General features: G+C 39.6%; 1 protein-coding gene and 1 long non-coding RNA gene across 7 annotated transcripts in view; one reads left to right on the top strand and one right to left on the bottom strand.

Annotated features, from left to right (window-relative positions):
• The window catches only part of LOC136856531 (uncharacterized), a 616,643-nt gene that overhangs the window by 44,650 nt on the left and 551,993 nt on the right, over positions 1-20,000 (top strand). The window lies entirely within an intron of this gene.
• LOC136856500 (uncharacterized) overlaps positions 1-20,000 on the bottom strand; it is a 104,972-nt gene that overhangs the window by 5,291 nt on the left and 79,681 nt on the right. For 3 of the 5 annotated variants that reach the window (XM_067134364.1, XM_067134367.1, XM_067134373.1), the window contains 4 exons: positions 13,388-13,559; positions 11,158-11,385; positions 10,053-10,229; positions 9,494-9,667 (listed from right to left, as the gene is read on the bottom strand). In XM_067134364.1, the coding sequence (XP_066990465.1) occupies positions 9,494-9,667; positions 10,053-10,229; positions 11,158-11,385; positions 13,388-13,559 (751 nt within the window). Of the gene's footprint in view, positions 1-9,493; positions 9,668-10,052; positions 10,230-11,157; positions 11,386-13,387; positions 14,099-14,339; positions 19,345-20,000 lie in introns of all 5 variants that reach the window. The other 2 variants (XM_067134362.1, XM_067134370.1) reach the window with 2 other exon arrangements.

The following is a 20,000-nucleotide window of genomic DNA, read 5'->3' as shown; positions in this document are numbered from 1 at the left end:
AACCTAACCTAACCTAATGTAACCTTAACCTAAACCTAAACCTAACCTAACCTAACCTAACCTAACCTCACCTCACCTACCCTAAACCTGAACCTAAACCTTAACCTTAACCTACCTTAACCTTAACCTAACCTAACCTAGCCTTAACCTTAACCTAACCTAGCCTTAACCTAACCTAGCCTTAACCTAAACCTCCCCTAACCTAACCTAACCTAAACCTAACCTAACGATAACCTAAATCTAACCTAACCTTAACCTAAACCAAACCTAACCTAACCTAACCTAACATTAACCTAAACCTAACCTAACCTAACCTAACCTAACATTAACCTAAACCTAACTAACCTAACCTAACCTAACCTAACCTAACCTAAACCTAAACCTAAACCTAACCTAACCTAACCTAACCTAACCTAACCTAGCCTTAATCTAACCTAACCTAACCTAACGTAACCTAACCTAAAACTAACCTAAACCTAACCTTAACCTAACCTAACCTTAACCTAACGTAACCTTAACCTAACGTAACCTAACCTAACCTAACCTAACCTAAACCTAACCTTAACATAACCTAACCTAAACCTAAACCTAAACCAAAACCAAACCTGACCTAACCTAACCTAACCTAACCTAACCTAACCTTAACCTTAACCTAACCTAACGTAATCTAACCTAAACCTTAACCTAACCTAACCTTAACCTAAACCTTAACCTTAACCTTAACCTAACCTTAACCTAAACCTAACCTAACCTAACCTTAACCTAAACCTAACCTAACCTAACCTTAACCTAAACCTAACCTAACCTAACCTTAACCTTAACATAAACCTAACCTTAACCTTAACATAACCTAGCTTTAACCTTAACCTTAACCTAACCTAACCTTAACCTAAACCTAACCTTAACCTAAACCTAAACCTAACCTAACCTAACCTAACCTAACCTTAACCTTAACCTAAACCTAAACCTTAACCTAAACCTAACCTCACCTAACCTAACCTAACCTAACCTTACCTTAACCTAAACCTAAACCTAAACCTAACCTAACGTTATCCTTAACCTAAACCTTAACCTAACCTTAACCTTAACCTTAACCTTAACCGAACCTAACCTAACCTAACCTAACCTAACCTAACCCTAAACCTAAACCTAAACGTAACCTAACCTAACCTAACAACCTAAACCTAACCTAACCTAACAACCTAAACCTAACCTGATCCCAAACAATAGCAATTGAATTATCTTCATTGACCCAGTCAACAAAGTCGATTGCATAGGTACCCTTCTGATAATTGCTAACTGAATCATTACAGTTTAGCAATTCCACCCAAGTATCCCCTGACCTTGATAACTTGTTTATAGAACCCTTACACACTACCCCCTTCAGCTTTTCGCTACACTCCACACACACCTGTCTGGATTTATGCACCCATCTCACTCAAACTTTCACCAAAGCAACCATACCAGGACCAAGAACCACATCATCCGACAGAACCCCTTTATAAAACTTCTTACCCACCAACACATGTTCAGCACCCACTCACATTCTCATGTACACCTGATCCATCTTCATCATCCACTACACACACATCCATCCCCTCATAAGACAAACACACCAGGCACTCCAATGGTTATATCACATGCCCCTGTATGAACTGAGATTTTGCGTCTTCAACATCCTGGATGACCCAGTAACAATGTATTCCCCAAAGCAGCCCCTTGCAAAACCAGAAATGGTTCTGTAAAAGTTTTACTCCCAAGAGATAAATCCACATCTACGTATCCCAAAACCTGTAACCTATTTGCTTGAACATCACATACTTTCCCTTCAGCAGGTCTCAAAGAATGATCAGAAAACACCGATCGGAACAACTCATAATTCATCAATTAATAGAGGCTCCTGTGTCTATTAAAACCCTTACATTTATCCCATGCACAGACCGTTTTACCACTAGCTTTGCCTCTGAGGGTTCTCCCAGTAAGTAGTCCTATATCACACGAAACACCCATCCAGTTTTCCTTTGCAAATGATAGCTCTTTAGACAATGCCCGTCGATCGCTAGATCCCCTTGAAAAATCCGCTTGAGGAACTTTCTTACTTGAGCTACCAAAATTGTGAAATGTGGGTCTACCAATATTCTGTCTCAAAGACGGACAAGACTGCCAAGGATGACCATAACTCCTACAACCGTTACAATATTTAAGACGGCAAAATCTTTTAATGTGTCCCTGCATGTTACAATTAAAACAACAAACCCATGGGGCCCGAGAACTCAACCTAACCATCGACCTTTGACTCTTCCAAATTTCAACAAAACCCTTCAAACTGTGGACTGAATCTCCGCACCCTACACAACCATAGGCTGACTTAAAGAATCTCTGATCACTATTTCCTCGCCATTTTCACCTTACAGAAAAAAATTCTCTCTGAAAGAATTCCCACACACTACAAAACCCACAATGTTAAATCCTGTTATTCTAACAATTAATCCTCAAAAATAAAAAGAAAATATTAATTAAACCCATAATTAAGTAAAAAAACCCATGGGAAAAAACAGGGGGCCCAGCGCACAGCTGACTGCAAAGTAGGTCAAGATGAACTTTGTGTCTTCTAGGCAAAAAAAAAAAAAAAAAAAAAACACTCAGTCCCCCCCTTAAGTAAAGAGAATGGGAGTCTACCCTCACATAAAGAAAACAGGACTCGAGCAAATGGAAGTGAGAGAGAGAGAGAAAAAAAAAGAATCGTTCCCGTCCCTTTAGTGCAATATCTCCCCCGCCCCCATCTCCCCAACACATCTCCAGTCGTCAAGGCAAAAAAAAAAAAAAACCGAAGTAAGCCCGCCTCTCCAGTCGTCAAGGCAAAAACAGCTTTCCAGCTTTTTTTGCATACACGCACGTACGTACCGAAAATAAAACACGTATGTATGTAACTATAAAAAAAAGTTTAAAAGTCTAAGAAATGTACACTCGGCAAGAAATGTGAAGATACAGTTTTCTTTAGATTTTGTTCATCGAATTTTAATTTATTTCTTACAGAAAACACATAATCTCAGTAAATTTACTCTAGAATATGAAAATACAATGCAAATTATATCATATATGTTAATTCTGCAAAACAAAAACGTTCAGATACTTAAAAACCATGCATGTCCGAAGTAATCAGAATTTCTCAGATGACTTCATTCATAGAGATCTAAAAGATAGTGTGTGGATATCTCGTTGTAGTACTGTTTATCAGAACGGCAATATTTACTCGTTTTCCGTTATGAACAAGCTTATTATTGCATCATCATACGAGGTAATGATGATTTCTTTAATTTTTACAGATTCATATTTGTATTTCACGGTGTTAAAGGTCAGCTGGAATTAATGGCAGTAAATGTTGTGACAGCTAGGGCAGGTTGACCCAATCTATTTAAATCCGCAAGAGCGTTCTCGATGATGTGCGGAGTACCGCGATAACTTCGGCGGGAAAACACAAGTAACTGGATGTTTCTTACCGTTGCCATAGTCTCTCTCTCTCTCTCTCTCTCTCTCTCTCTCTCTCTCTCTCTCTCTCTCTCTCTCTCTCTCTCTCTCTCTTCTTAGGGTAAAACATACTGTACAAATATAGTATCGCTCAATCTCTAAAAGAAAAAAAATAATGAAATGAGTAGCTCTACATGTAGGCCTAGGCTTACACAACAGCAACTCTCTCTCTCTCTCTCTCTCTCTCTCTCTCTCTCTCTCTCTCCATTGTTAAAACATACTATACAAATATAGTATCGCTCAATCTCTAAAAGAAAAAAAATAATGAAATGAGTCTCTCTATATATAGGCATAGGCCTAGGCCTACACAACAGCAACTCTCTCTCTCTCTCTCTCTCTCTCTCTCTCTCTCTCTCTCTCTCTCTCTCTCTCTCTCTCTCTCTCTCTCTCTCTCACCATAACATTGCATTCGTTCCTTTATTGTTCCCCAAGTTTTTCGTTGGACAAAGCTCAAATTTAACTCTTGATTTCATTATGGAAGATCGCGTTTCCGATTATGCAAGCGTTCCGTTCATTGTGGTGTCATAAATTCATATGTGCAAGGTTACTTCGTAGGTTATGTGGAAAAATGTTTATTTTGCTCAGAACTGTCGCTGCAAATTACAACTTGAACTAATATTGTAAAGCTTACTACTGCATTTAAGTATCAATGATTTCAGAACCGTAGAATATGATTGAAAGTTATAGGAGGTCAAGCAAACACAAGAAGACTGAAGCTCCTCCCCTTTCTAAAGTTGCCAGATGTCTCATTATTTAGCAATATATGTCCGAAGATTTAAAAAACTGTATCCTCACTTTTCTTGCCGAGTGTACACACACTTGCATAAGGAATATTTACTCACAGTAACTCAACTATTAAATAAATTATTTCCCAATAATCACAGTCCCCAGAGATAATACAATAATTAAATAATCCCCTTATTAAGCCCAAAACACAGATGCAAACTGCGGATTGCCATATAAAAAAACAAAACATGTAAGTCACGCCCAAAATTCAAATATCCTACATAGGATGGCGAAGAAGGCAAGAAACTCTGCCCAACTAATGATGTCCCTGACACGTCACTCAGGGGATGACGTCACTACTGCCAATGCCCGATATTAGTTGCAGTGCAATCAAAAAACCATATTCCACCCGCCTCCTTAACTGGCTTGTACACTTCAAATCTGACACTAAAATTAACAATAAAAAAATAATAATAACAGTTATGTATGCCTCAGAAATAATAATAACACTTATGTATGCCTCTGCTTGACTGTGCGAAAATCCTTCCACCAAAGAAAGAGTGAGGAAAAAAAAGAAGTGCGCGTTTTCACGTGTTTTACCACACACAAGCGGTCAAGATACCGTAATTACACACGATGCGCACACCCTCTTCCCCAAACATTCCCCAATATGAACTAAAGTCCAGAAATACCTATAAACACACTAAAACTTTGCGGCCCGTGACACATCATTAAACCACACACACACTCATGCTCGAGAAAGACTGACTCGAGTGCATTTAACACCTCCCTAAACCGAATTGCTGAACCATCAAATCCTATTGTGAGATGCCAATACCAGTAATAATAAGACATGTCTCTTCAGAAGCGTAACCTATACCCTATATACTAACGACCTGACTGCTGCCCACCACACCGTTATGACCCTTCACAAGGTCAATTAGGGTCATAATCTTTTACTGCATCTGTTTTAAGAACAGCATCATATCCCTAAGATTTTCTGGTAGCAAATGGCCAGCACTGGGTCAGCACATTCTTTCTCTCTCGTCGACTCCTCTCCCTGTATCTAACCTCAGACAAAGGCCTACTGGAATTAAACACCGAGATACAAAACTGGACTGTATTTTCAAATTTAATGAAAGTATTACAGCAAAAGCTACGGTCATGAAATGGAGTGACTCACACACACTAAAAATGGAAAATATAACTATAGGAAATTCCGATTCACAATCAATTGAATTAATGATTCTAGACCAACCGATACTAGTGACTAACACCCTGGTCACCAAACAATATAAGAAGATCATAATTATTCTAGACCAAAATAAATGTCAAATCAACATTCAAAACGGAAAAAAGAAAACATGAAATGGTGTTTTACAATGGAAAACAGAATGGAAAAAATGGGAAAATGGAGAAACAGACGAGTTTCACTGTGACGCAAACTGGGTATTCCGTATAATGTCTGGAAAAAATAAGTGTTAATGAGTTATCTTACTCACTTCCTACGTAAATGATTAAATGGCTGCTCTTAGTTATACATGTCCATATATACAATATACCTTTTATCTATCAGAACTCTGAAACGTCCCAGTTCAATCCACAACACTTTCAATGTCACATGATCAGGTTCATCGTGTATTTCTTTGTTTAATCAGTTCGCTGATTCTATCATCTGACTTTTGAACTGACAATTGCTGTTATAAATTATACGTGACATATTCTAGCTTATTTTGTGATGTGATTGTTTATATGGTTACGAATATCTGAGCTCTGTTATCCATATCTTGCTGAATATTTATGTTGTATTAGTCTCTGGGATCTGAATGATTTACCTGTAAATCACTGATGTCATCTGACTTTGAACTGACAATTGCATAAATTATACGTGACAATTTTGTGATGTGATTGTTTATGATTTTCCATATCTTGTAATATTTAGTCCTGTGTCTTTGATGGGACTGGCTTTTGATTTTGACACTTAATTTGGGGAACTGGCTTTTGTTAGACATTAATAAGGATTTGGCTAAGGTATTTGGGTAGGTAAAAACAAAAGGTTTAGAGTTTCCAAGTGTCTGTGTCAATGTCTTAATCCTGTCCAGATGTGGGATCTTGATTTTATTGTTAGGCGTCTCTCTGGTCATTTTTTGATGAGGTCAGTAGAAATTTATGTTCGCTTTATAGATCGTTGTCTCAATTATATGGTCAGGGTACTTTAATGATGACAGCTGCTTACAGGCTAGTTCAAATTCCTTTTCCAGGAATTCTTGGGAGAAAATCCATAAGGCCCTTAAGAACAAATTGCTGGCTATGCCAATTTGTTATTAATGTTATGATAACTAAAATGGCGAATATATGAAAGTGAAAAATGTTGGTCTTCTGAATATGGTAAATTTATATCCTGCCGTGTCTCTAATTATTAAAACATCAGGAAAAGGAATTTTGTTGTTTGTTTCCCATTCAACTTTGAATTTGATGCTGGTCACTAATGCATATAATTTTGAAAAATTGGTTGAAATTGCCCCACCTATCTTCCTAGAATGTTAGGATATCATCTACATATCTCATCCACAGCAGTCTTTGGGTTTTATTTCATTTATTATAGTTTCAAAATATGCCTTGTATAGATTGGCTAAAACTGGAGTATACGAAATCCTTTGCCTTGACTCTGACCGATCCTACATCGGTTGTACAGGCAAAGTACTCCCCCAGAGATCAACACAACGTAAATGTCAAATAAGGTGTGGACAATAGAGCTCAGCTATTTTTAACCACATAATCATAACCACAAAATAAACTGGAATATGTCACGTATAATTTATAGCAGCAATTGTCAGTTCAAAAGCCAGATGATAGAATCAGCACTGATTAAACAAAGAAATACGATGAACCTCCCCAAAGGAGCCTGGGATTCAGATCTGACCCAACCAGCTGTTAAGAAGTTTAAGGAGAAGCTGCCAACAGGAGTGACGTAGCGGCAGACTTCTGGAATATTCCATAATTGGTATAAATACCACTGCTCTGTAACTCTTATTTCATTCATCACCTGCCTGTTGAGGGAGACAGACAGTGTCTCTGAAATAATAGCTATAACTTTCTACCCTTTTGGTGTTTTTATGGGATCCTTTCATTAGATAGATTTCAGAAAATATTTCACATATAAATTTATATATTATATATGCTGTATATATATGTATATATATATATATATTATATATATATATATATATATATATATATATATATATCATAAATTTTAATATATATACGTACATACATATATATATGTATCACAAATTTTACTCTTGACTTTATACTTTCAATCATTAGACCACAATATCCATTACTGTCAATTTGACTTTACCTTGGGAATAAGTATTTCCAGCGGGAATTACGTGTAAGTGCACCAACCTCTACCGGGATTCGAACATATGTCTTTTTGCGTTTGAATTGCAGTACAGTATTTCTAGCAGTTCAGTTTTTCGTTGGAGCATTTCGTGACTTGGTGCTTAAATGTACATTTTGGTGGTGCGTCAGTATTCATTTCCAGTTAGTGGAGATTTTTCTTTTCTGGTTTGATGAGGTCCAAGTTGAAGTTTTGGGTTTGTATTCGGTTTTTGAGAGAGAGAGAGAGAGAGAGAGAGAGAGAGAGAGAGAGAGAGAGAGAGAGCGCCATGCTATATGCAGTTTGAAACATGATTAAATGCAATGATGCAGGTGTGGCGGTGATATGATTGTAGGATACAGTTTTTGGTTTCAGTTTTCCTTTTTTGTTTTGGTTTGACATTTCTATCAGTTGGGTGAGACACAGGGATATGTCAACAATATGCAGACGCGATAGTATGGAATTACAATTTTGTGTGTGTGTGTGTATCCTTAGTATTTTTCTTCATCGTGCACTTTTTTTGAGCGGGTGCACATTGGTAGCTAGTGTCATCAAAGTTTTCTGGGTGAAATGGCAGTTTTTTTTCCCCACCGTATCTATGTTACTAATGCATTAAACCTTTATTTTTTTTAAAATTTGGTATCCTTTTCACGAAAAATTTGGGGAGTTAGAAGTTAAAAGAAATTATTATAGATTCCTGGAATAATATTTAGTCACTTAAAACTAATTTAATATGAAAAGGATTAGTATTTTTGAATGAAGAGTTGTGCTCAAAAATTCTACAATAGATATTTGGAATATTGTCAGATCCCTTTAAAACCAGGTTTTAAATAGGTAAAGGAGAGAGAATTTTTGTCAGTAATCCTATGATTTCTCAGCATTCAGTTGATGACACCAGCTGTTTTGCAAGTGTCATTTACAACATAAGGGATAGTTTTTAATGATGCATTGTGTAAACATATTTTATTATGTCAGAACTGGCTTTAAACAGTAATCATGGACTGGAGAGTGAAAATTATTATTATTATTATTATTATTATTATTATTATTATTATTATTATTATTATTATTATTATTATTATTATTATTATTATTATTATTATTATTATTATTCAGAAGATGAACCCTATTCATATGGAACAAACCCTCAAGCTTCCAAAGAATATGTTGTTCATCAGAAAGAAGTAACAGAAGGTAATGGGAAATACAGAAAGAAGAGATAAATAAATAAGTAAACAAAATTTAAGTAAAATATTAAAATACAAGTTGAATTGTATTAGGGTTGTGACTACTCCGTAAATCATTACATTGAATACTTTAGGATACGATAGTTATTTATCCTCTGAATCGTGCATATTAAATGTTTTTATATCCACTGAAGAATGAATATGTATAATCATCTTTTGAACACGTCTTGATATGAAGTAATAGGACATTCAAGATAGGATACGATCCGTATTTATCCTCTGAATCCTCGATATTAATTGTTTTATATCCACTGAGGAATGAATATGTAAAGCCATCATATGGGCACGGGTTGATATGAGCCAATAGGACATTCAAGGTTGTATGTGGCTCGTGAAACACACACATACATATACTTCATGAAATCATGGACTGAAGAGCGAAAATTGTAACTACCGTATAAATATTTGCATTTAGTGCTTTAGGATACGATCAGTCTTTTATCCTGGATTAAATTTTGTGTATCCTTAGGAATGAATATGCAGTAGTCATCATACGGACACGTGTTGATAAGAGGTGATAGGACATTCAAGATTGTGTGGGGCCCGTGACACACACACACACACACACACACACACACACACAATTCCTGAACCAGAGTTTGCTCACCTTGGTGTACCCAACGATGACATCTGTGGTGCGGCAGTTAATCTCCGTCAGGATGGTCCTAGCGGCCAGGGCTGCTTGTGTGCAGACGAGGTGCTGGGCTTCCTTCGGGTGGCAGGGAGTCACTCGGAAGTAGATGTAGAGCTCGTCCGGACACAGCCCTTTGTTACGTCGGACCTGAATTGATGATAGTTGGTATTGATAGGAGGTTAGGTTTTATTTTGCGCGCGCGCGTGTGTCTACTGGATTTTTACTCGGTATTTTTGTTTTTTGTATTTTAGGCTGTTTGGTGTGTTCTCGTTTGTCTGTTGTAGTGGGGTTGGCATTACTTGCACACATAATCACCTTCAGCAATTGGTGCACATAATCATATATATATATATATATATATATATATATATATATATATATATATATATATATATATATATATATATATGTGTATATATATTATATATGTATATATATATATATATATATATATATATATATATATATATATATATATGTAATTTATTTTAAAATTAGATTGAATACATGAACAAACCAGGAAGAGCCGTACCACCGACAGTGCCATTGGCTTCAGAGAATATTTGAAGAATGGCCATTCACTGTAGTTTTCAACCTGCTGACTGTCGATTGTCTCCACCAGTGACTTGGCTAGTTTGTGGAAATCTTTGTGACCCTTGAAAGGCGATTTCTTCTTCATCTGATGGAAGAATTCCTCAAGACTCCAGGCCTGTAAATGTAGTCAGAGAATTAGATTAGGAGTAAGAAATTCTTTGTGATGTGGTGGTGTTAGGTAAATATGTATTTTAAATGTTTGTAAGTTGGAGAGCAGAACTTTGCTTAGTCCCTTAAGGCGGGTGGTGCCGTCAGTGCCCCTAACGTGGGGCACTGTAGGCGTAACTAAAGGTTGGAAGCGTCTCTGCGGCCCCTTTTTAGTCCTTAATTTTACCCCCATTCTGCTTCATTTTTCCAGTCTTTCTTTTCAATCACTTCAGCTCCCCCTTTTCACTGTCTTAAGCACTGTACGGCTGAAAGTTCACCAATCTTGGCTTTATAGTCGAATCGTCATAAAACAAATCAAGTCAAATCAGAATTTTGGTTAGTGATCAGTAGCTTCCTTCGGTGGTTAATTTTTGTTTTGTTAGACTGTCATTTTCTGCAACAGCAATGACTTTAGGGAGAAAATGTTTAACTCCTTGATAGGGGTCCCAAAGTCTTTCTGTCTGGGAACTTGAAAAGATATGTTATCAGGTGTTATTCCAAGTTATATGTGTGGTGTACTAAATTTTACTGTTTTTCCATGCTGGAGGACGCTTAAGCTTTGCATTTTCGGTTATAATTTAGTAAAATGGGCTTGAGCTGGATATGAAATTAAATGAAACATAAGAAATTAAATAAAAGATAATTAAATGGTCTTTCCAAAAATACTTGTTTTTTTGCATCTGCGCAGTGTGAAATTTTATATAACCTATTCATTGTTTAAATGTAAGATTAAATCTTTTAAGAACACCATTAAGAAATGTTGATGCTACCTTTTGTCAAAATTTTTGCGCAACAAAGGTTCTTACAAAAGTCATTAGGATGTGATACGAAAATGAGTTTGTTTTTGTTTCTATATCTGACTGGAAAAAAGAAAATTAGCTTGTAAGATATACTACCTGATTTCTCCAAGCCTTCGCAGCATAGTATATAGGCGTTGCCATTCCATAGTTTGGCCAGTCGATGGGCTTCTTCTTGGGAAGGGGAAGTATTTTTGGAGTTGAATCATTGGTCAGATCTTGGTATGGTAGAGGCCAGATGGGTAACCCGTGAGTATACCAGTGGTGCTTGCTTGTATCAAGCTGGTCCACGTCATTGACTGCCCAGTACCTGTCATTTACTACGTCCTAGAATTACAGAAAATTTCATTAGCCAAAAATTGAAAAAGCTCATTATCGCATTTCTTTTGTCACAGACAAATTAGTAAACGATGTAGTCAGTGGTCTGTTGGAGAATAGTGTCATTGTAAAGCTGCTTTACCTTGATGAATAACTACAATTCATTGTAAAGCTGCTAAACCTTAATGAATAGCTACGATTCCATATTAATTTCAAGGGAATTACCTTGGCTTTGACTCTACTGATGTTGAGAAGCTTGCGTTTTATACTTGAAGTATTGGGTTCATATATGACCTCTGTTTCCGAAATTCAGCTGTCCTGTTGTGCTGCCCTCTATCCTTTTCAAATTTTGTACCATAAGCTTTATTGACGTTTCTGTTTCCAAGATGAGTTCTGTGGTTACTGTAACTGGAATGCGCTATTGATGAGATTTGTGCGTATTGAATCTCCTGTCTATGAAGCTATGTGGCCAAAAAGCATATGCTTTTCCAATTGTTTAACTAACTTCACCGACTTAATTTTTGTATTCAGCTACTGTATTTCTTGCTACAAGTCATATTATGTCCTTATGCAGAAACTGAGGTTTTCTGCCCAAGTGATTTCAATATTGAGCCCAGTGGTTCCAGTCCGCCCACATTGACGTGGTATAAAATTAGTTTGTTACCTTTTTCTTACAAGATAAAACTAATTCATTACCCAATACATATTTCAGATCTTAATTTCCTTGCATTCAACCTTGGTATTTGCTGCTCCTCAGTACTTGTGGTTATTCATACAGAAATTTTTCCTCTTAGGTTTTTGCATCGCAGTTTGATTTCTGAAACTTCCCTCTTCGTTGCTTCTTCCTCCTTGTCCTCCTCCACAAGGGCAGCTGATTAACTGAGTCCTTGTTAGACTGACATGTTATCCTTTTCCCCAGATTTTCTAGAGCTGAAACCGTGATTTCAGGGCACTTTGTCATTGAGGTGTTCAGCTGCAACTTTCCTTATAATTCATGGTTTGACAGTTTTTTTTTTTTTTTTTTTTTTTTTGCTGCTTCTCACTCATATGGTCAAGAGGGTAGGTAATTTAGCAATTCATAGGTGCTGGCGTCTGGCATGGATTGTGTTCCTGCATGAGTTTGTGGGATATCTTTCGTCTATGCTTTTCTGTCTTTTTTGGACTTTTCACAAATTTTTACTCATATTCATTATGAATCATGCAGTGATTCAGGTAATTCACAAAAAAGGTGACTGGTTTAGTTATTTAAGCTGTCTTTTTTCTATATTTGTATTACAGGTAGTATTGGAAAGGTATTCGACTTTCAATTAAATAAAAACTGAGAAAAAACTGCAAAGAATAGCACAGATGGATAATTATTGAGAGCAAGTAAATAGGGAGGCATAATCTTATGAGAGTGTTAGAAATTATATATAGTCTCCACTGCCGAAAATGAATTTTGAAGGGAAATTGGTTAAAGTATTACAGATTTTGCAGTCTTCTCTCTTTTAACAAGACATAGACACTTAAATCTATGAGAGGAATTAAATCTGTGAGAGGATGAGGTATTAATTCTGTATGAGAGTTGCAAATAAAAAGGACCCCGAATAATTGACTGTGAATTGTAAGTTCTACGGACAGACATAGATTACCTGAACGTTTGAGACCCTTAGAAAGCTATTTAGGAAGGAAGTGTCGTTTATTCGTGAAGTGAGTTCGTGAAGTGAGTAGGGTGTTGCACAGAGAAAAAAAGGTTCAGATTCTTGATGAAGAAGTAGGATTAGAATCTTGTTAGTGTAGGGTTTTTGAGTGAACGGCCACTGTTAAAGGAAATACTAATATATATATACAGTAAAATCATTGGAGAATGAGACACCAACTGCTGAGGGAAGAATAAACCAGGAAACTTGTTGAAAGCTGCTAAAGACACATCATTAAATATTACTGAAGCCATGTATTTCGAGAAGGCTCCTCGAGTTTTAATTTATGAAAATGTACATAAATTTACTAAAGAAGAAATTTATTCTCTTACCGGTGCATCTCCAGAATACCACCGTGGTGAACTTTCAAAGGCATCTCTGTGTAAGTTGAAGATGGCAAACTGCTTGCGGACGTCATCCAAATCAACATGTGACAATCCCACCTGGCACAGTTGTCTGAGCATTGATTCGCGGATTGCAGTCTTGCGTTTGGAATCTACAAATCTGGAATAATACAGGTTCACTTAGTAGCTGTTTTTGATGAGCTTTTAGGTGTTTCTTGTGTTTTGAAAAATTAATATTGGCATGTTTGTCAAGGAAACGAGCTTTTGAATGTTATTTATGGGTCAAATGATGATTACTCATTCCTATTGGAGGTTATAGTTAACTCCAGTTTTACCTAGTTTGATAATATATATTTTTACAAATTTCCCTGGGGTTATATGATTTCTAGAGAGTTTTACAGGCCGGGCAACGGAAACTTTACTTATCTGGCTTTGGAGTTCTGACTTACGTAAAGGGAAATCGTAAAAAACAAAGAAAAAAGGGATGATTTTAGGAGCTGAGGGATCTACTTCATAAGGAAATGTTACGTAAACACCTTGGGATAAATTAAGGAAGTGTATTTACAAACAGAAGAGCATTAGAAGGGAAAATGGGTAATTGAATTGTTAAAGGGCTTGCAACGCCGGAAGATCCTCATACTGGAGTCTTGAATAAGGGTAAGGCACAGTCCAAGATGAGTCCACTGCGAATAGGTCCCTCTGCAAGAGAGATTTACACATTAACATGCCAGTAAAGGGGCAATATAACACAGAATATGACTCGAGTCTGCACTGAGGGTACCAAGGACTCGAGGATTAACTGAACAATTTACACTAGAACACGAAACATTGCAAAAGGCACTGAACAAATGACACAAGGATGAGGAAACTATACTGGCACTCGGTAACACTTCAACAGGGCAGACTGTCGTGACTGAAAAGGCCTTCACTTGTACTTTACCTTAGGGGGAGTGGGGGCGTTGGCGTAGAATGAGGATGGGCGATCACACACAGGGTACTGTACACAGATTCCTTGGAAGGTCCATTCGAGGATGATTGTAAAACTGGGTCTGGGTTGGAGGTGAACTGTATATTGCGGCTCGAGTTCGAAGAGGACTGTAGTACTGGGTTCATGTCAGGAGTCTGGTGTGGACATCTGGGTGGAAGGGTGGAGGTGACCTCTCAGAGTCTTGTATCACTCGCCCACGTGTATGGTTAACTGCAAAGATGTCTCTGTCCAAGGCCTTTTCAAGGCCGCTGTCCAGAGTAGGGGTCCCAGTAATGGGCCACGTGGTAGCTGGCTAAGGATGTGTCACTCGTCCAGGTGTTTCGGGCCATCTGCTCTTATTCCCCAAGGTATTCTTGTGGATAGACAATCCAGCCAGCTCATTCTGCCTTTGGAAAGGTTTTCTTAAGTAGCTTAGTTGAACTAAGCTGCTTAAGGGAGTGACAGTCAGCCTCCCATCCTCGACTTTATTTGCTGTGCCTTCTGAATGATCGTCCCAGGTAAAGGGGGACAGATCGGGATGTTGATAATGTTAATGTGTTGGTGACTAGGTCAGTTGGGTCGCCTGTGCAGCGACAAATTTACTCTCAATAGCTTAAGGCAGCTACGGGCTGGCTTTCAGTGATTACTTTACTTTCGACACATTCAAGGGTAAACTAAGGAAAGCTGAATGGCCACCATGCTAAGACTTCATGATAACTATAATAGCTCCCCACAGAAGAAAACATGCACTTTCCTTCGGGTGCGCATGTTGATATTCAAGAAGTTGGCATCGAGCTTTACTCTACTTTTCTCCCAACACGCGATGCAAAAGTATATTTTACTTTGATATTATTACGAAGTATAATTTTGCTTTATTTCCAACACATATTAGTATTAAACTACTTTAACATGGCACATTAATTTCTTTCAAATTTACAGTAAACGTTACTTTAAGATTACAAGGACAAGGCAGTTTTGAAGCGGGTGACAAAATTTACGAATTAATTTACTTATAAGTTCCTTAATTGTAAATAAACAAGAGGCATGCGGTTAGTATGCCTTGAAGAGGTGGTGTAAATGATAACACAGCAGTTATTTTGTAAATGACATCCCCTTTGTGAGATAACGTAATTGTTTATAAGCTCAAGGCTTAGCTAACAGTTCAAAGGATCGCCAACTCGACAGTTGACAGTTGACAACTTACACGGGGGAATTTTGACAGCTGTGAGCGAGCGAGGCAAAGGGATTATTCGCAAGTTTTAAATCGTTAACTTTAAACAACGCTAATTTTTATGCTTCCACGGCCCACAACTCTGGCAAAGGCTATAAATAGATATTCAGTCAATGTTATGACGGGATGAGCAGACAAATGAAGAGGGGTCTGGGACAAAAATAGATATCTTAGAAAAAACAAATAAAACAAAAGGAAAATGAACAGAACGATACAAGTGAGGGGCATGACCGCTTACTGAGGCGGGATGCATCTCTTGGTTTACGAAGGTGGGGTTAAAATCACAAGGGCAAAGGGCAGGAATCTATGACTCGCGATTCGTTAAGAGTAGAAAAACATAAAAATAAATAGATAAATAAAAGAGTAAATGATATAGGCAGAAAGGCCAATAGTAATAGAGTGAGGTATTTATTGTGTATGCAGGGATTTATCGTCCGTTGCCTATAGTCTACGGCCTGGACTATCTCTCAGCCCAAGGGCTGGAAAAGGGAACTCAAAGGGCACGACTCCTTCAGGAAGAGCTGACACGCATGCCCTGTGCCAAGGTATGGGTGCAAGGGTGCCACTTCCTACTTTGTTGTTCTTACTGCTTTATAACAAAATGATTTATGCATTTAGAGGGGAATGGTATCACATATTTTAATTGCCTCTTGTGGTGATAATTTAAGAAAAACTTGAAGGAAAGATCAACAGAGAAGGATACAGAATAGAAGTTCCAGAGGAATGGAAGAAGATAGTGGAGGCCCTTGACATCCTCTTCTGGATTAGAGGTGCCAAGACCTTTGAAAGATGAAGGGGTGGCACAGGTGCCAGGAGAGCTCTAGAGTTCTTTGTAGACTACCTGGAATTTCCCATGCCCGTGTTAATTCCGCCGCGAACCTCTCCTACTTGGGCAGTTGTCCTCGGCTGGGGAATCGGAGGGCCCGAGGCCGGAGGGTGGCATGGAGTGCCACCTGTGTCGGCTGCTGCGACAGCTGACACGGGGATCTTCTTTGCTAGTTCTACTATGATCCATCGCAGCTCTTGGAGTTCATCGGCCACGTGAGAGATGGCAAAATCCTGGCTCGCGGTTGTGTCTGCGACAGACTGAGACAGAGAGGAGGCGGTCGGGGCAGGGGGGGTGGTGAGAGGCTCGTAGGTATCAATAACCAGCTCAGGCACAGGTTGCGAGGCTGCACCTTTAGGTGAACTTCCGCTGTGGTCGAGAGGAACTGTCCCTCCTACGGGTGCTGGTAGCGGTGCCAGGCCGGGTGAAGAGAGGGGGTCCTGAGTTGGATCCCTGAATGGAGATCGGAGGCATGCTCTCGCGCTGGCACTGAGGCAGGGCCAGGCACTATCAGGGGATTTGTGTGCTCATCAGTCAGGACGGACAGAGCTTGGCACTGCTCAGTGCACGCAAGTGGCACTGGCAGGGATTTGACTTTTCCTGGAGGGAGATCTGGTTGGGGCTCTGGCACTGGCACTGAGGCAGGGCTGGGCACTGGAATTAGATCAGGAATGGATCGAGGGGGGCCACTGTACATCATACTCAGGTGGCACTGGTAGGAACTTCACGTCCTTATGGTACCCAGGGGGCGCCAGTCTTGACTGGGGGAAAGGCGGTGGAGGATTACTTGCGCCTGAGGAAGGAGTTGGGGAATGTGGACCCCTGGATTGTCGTGATTTCTGTGGGGACTGAAAGTCCTGTCCCAGGATGACGTCATAGCCTCCGGGTAGATAGCTTGCTACTGCAAGATTGCAATTTTTTGATTGATGAGGTCTTGTGACTCTCAGTTGGACCGTAGGGAGTATCATTTTAAATTGATTTACTCCCTCAATCGTGACGAGTTTTTGTCTATTGACAATAGCTCCATAGGGAACTATATTCCTTCGTATGAGGGAGATTTGCACACCAGAGTCATCGAATGCCTTGACTTGGCGTGCGGGGTAGCTTCCTCGGGGAGGGACCTCATGCGTGGGACCTTCGGCGGGAGGGCCCAAGGACTTGGAATTCGTGATGGTGAAGGTGACGACGGGAGTATTGGACTTATTATTTTTAGGGCATTTCGCCCAAGAGGGAGAGTGGCCATAAACCTTGCACGCAGTGCAAAAGGTTTGGCTAAAATCTCTTCACACTGCCCCTGTGGAGGGCGCAGGTGAGTTAGTGGGTGGTTTTCTGGGAGAAGGAGGCGCTGTTTGCTTGTTTTGGCACTGATCAGAGGAATGCCCCGTCTTTTTGCAATAATGGCAAGTTAGGGGCTTGCCCGAGTTTCCATTCTTATGGGGATTTGATCCTCCGAAGAGGGTTGGGGGATTTATCTTCCGCCCCATGGATCCCTCCTGAGGGTGGTGAGTCTCCCACATGTCTGCTATTCAGCAACACTCGGTGAGTGTTGCAGGGGATTTTTCTACTACATGAGTGGCCAGGGCAGGAGGGGCGTAGTGCAGGAAATGCTAAAATTTTAAATTTCTCGAGTACTTCAGCGGCACTAGTGGCTCCTTCGGACTCGAGCCATTTTGCTAATGCCCGCTCAGAATGGTACGCCCAATCGGACCAAGTCTGGCCTGCTTCTCCTGGCTGCTCCCTCCAATGCCTTCTCCACCGCTTGAGGGCAATCTCGTACGCCTTGGTAACCGCTTGGCGTATGGCTTCCCAGTTTCCCCTATCCTCTGGCGAAAGGGCATGGTAGGCAACGAGTGCCTTCCCTCCCAGGAATTTAATGAGAACAAGGGATAGTTCCGCGGGGAGGGTGTGCCGCTCCAGGACTCTTTTGGCCCTCTCAATCCATACTTCAGGTTCTTGGCTTCTCTTTCCTCCTTGGCATCATCCACTCTCTCTTAAACCCATTCCCTCAGGGCTTGTCCTGATAGTCCCATGTCCTTTCCAGTGGACATGTAGAATTTGAAGTCCTCATTTTGTTGGGCTTTGGCAGTTGCCATCTTGAAATAATGGTTATATGGACTGGACCCACTAGAGAATCAAATATGTCTGAGAAGACTCAGGTTGTCCGAAAAGACTTAATTGCATGAATCTGAAACACTCACTTGTTCAGACTGAATGAGAATTGATATTCCCGAATAAGACAATTGATCAGTAAGTCTGAGGAGACTTTGTTAAAATTTAATATATCTGACTAAGACGTGGTTGTTATTGGCCAACGAATTTTAATAAGCGTCTCGGAAGACGTAACTGGATTTTATGTCACGCTCGGACTTGGTCGGCTGTAGCGTGAAATTAAGGCGTTCTTGAGAACTTAAGGTTTGTGCTAAATGAGTGATTTTGGGTCTCGCAATATTTAAGGTTGTTCTAATGAACTGGAACAATCAGTTGCTAATAGCTGATCTGGCGAGTTGCAAATGTAGTGAAGCAGCAATAAAGGGAAAAATGCAACTGCTAAACGAGATCTATGGGAAGGTCGCCATTTTTACGAGTTTCCCTGGGGTTATATGATTTCTAGAGAGTTTTACAGGCCGACAAAGGAAACTTTACTTAACTGGCCATGGAGTTCTGACTTACATAAAGGGAAATCGTAAAAAAACAAAGAAAAAAGGGATGATTTTAGGAGCTGAGGGCTCTACTTCATAAGAAAATGTTACGCAAACACCTTGGGATAAATTAAGGAAGTGTATTTACAAAAAGAAAAACATTAGAAGGGAAAATGGGTAATTGAATTGTTAAAGGGCTTGCAACGCCGGAAGATCCTCCTACTGGAGTCTTGAATAAGGGCAAGGCACAGTCCAAGATGAGTTCACTGCGAATAGGTCCCTCTGCAAGAGAGATTTACACATTAACATGCCAGTAAAGGGACAATATAACACAGAATATGACTCGAGTCTGCACTGAGGGTACCAAGGACTTGAGGATTAACTGAACAGTTTACACTAGAACACGAAACACTGCAAAAGGTACTGAACAAATGACAAAAGGATAAGGAAACTATACTGGCACTCGGTAACACTTCAAAAGGGCAGACTGTCGTGACTGAGAAGGCCTCCACTTGTACTTTACCTTAGGGGGAGTATGATGCTGGCATAGAATGACGATGGGCGATCGCACATGGGGTACTGTACACAGATTCCTTGGAAGGTCCATTCGAGGATGACTGTAGAACTGGGTCTGGGTTGGAGGTGGACTGTATACTGGGGCCATGGGGCCAGAGTTCGAGAAGGACTGTAGTACTGGGTTCATGTCAGGAGTCTGGTGTGGACATCTGGGTGGAAGGGTGGAGGGTGACCTCTCAGCGTCTTGTATCACTTGCCTGCATGTATGGTTAACTGCAAAGATGTCTCTGTCCAAGGCCCTTTTAAGGCCACTGTCCAGAGTAATGGGCCAATGTGGTAGCTGGCTAAGGATGTGTCACTCATCCAGGTGTTTCGGGACATCTGCTCTTATTCTCCAAGGTATTCTTGTGGATAGACAATCC

This window comes from Macrobrachium rosenbergii, chromosome 3 (assembly GCF_040412425.1).
Source record: "Macrobrachium rosenbergii isolate ZJJX-2024 chromosome 3, ASM4041242v1, whole genome shotgun sequence".
Taxonomy (NCBI): Eukaryota; Metazoa; Arthropoda; class Malacostraca; order Decapoda; family Palaemonidae; genus Macrobrachium; species Macrobrachium rosenbergii.
The sequence above is the reverse complement of the archived record's forward strand: the minus strand, read 5'-3'. Positions and strand labels throughout refer to the sequence as shown.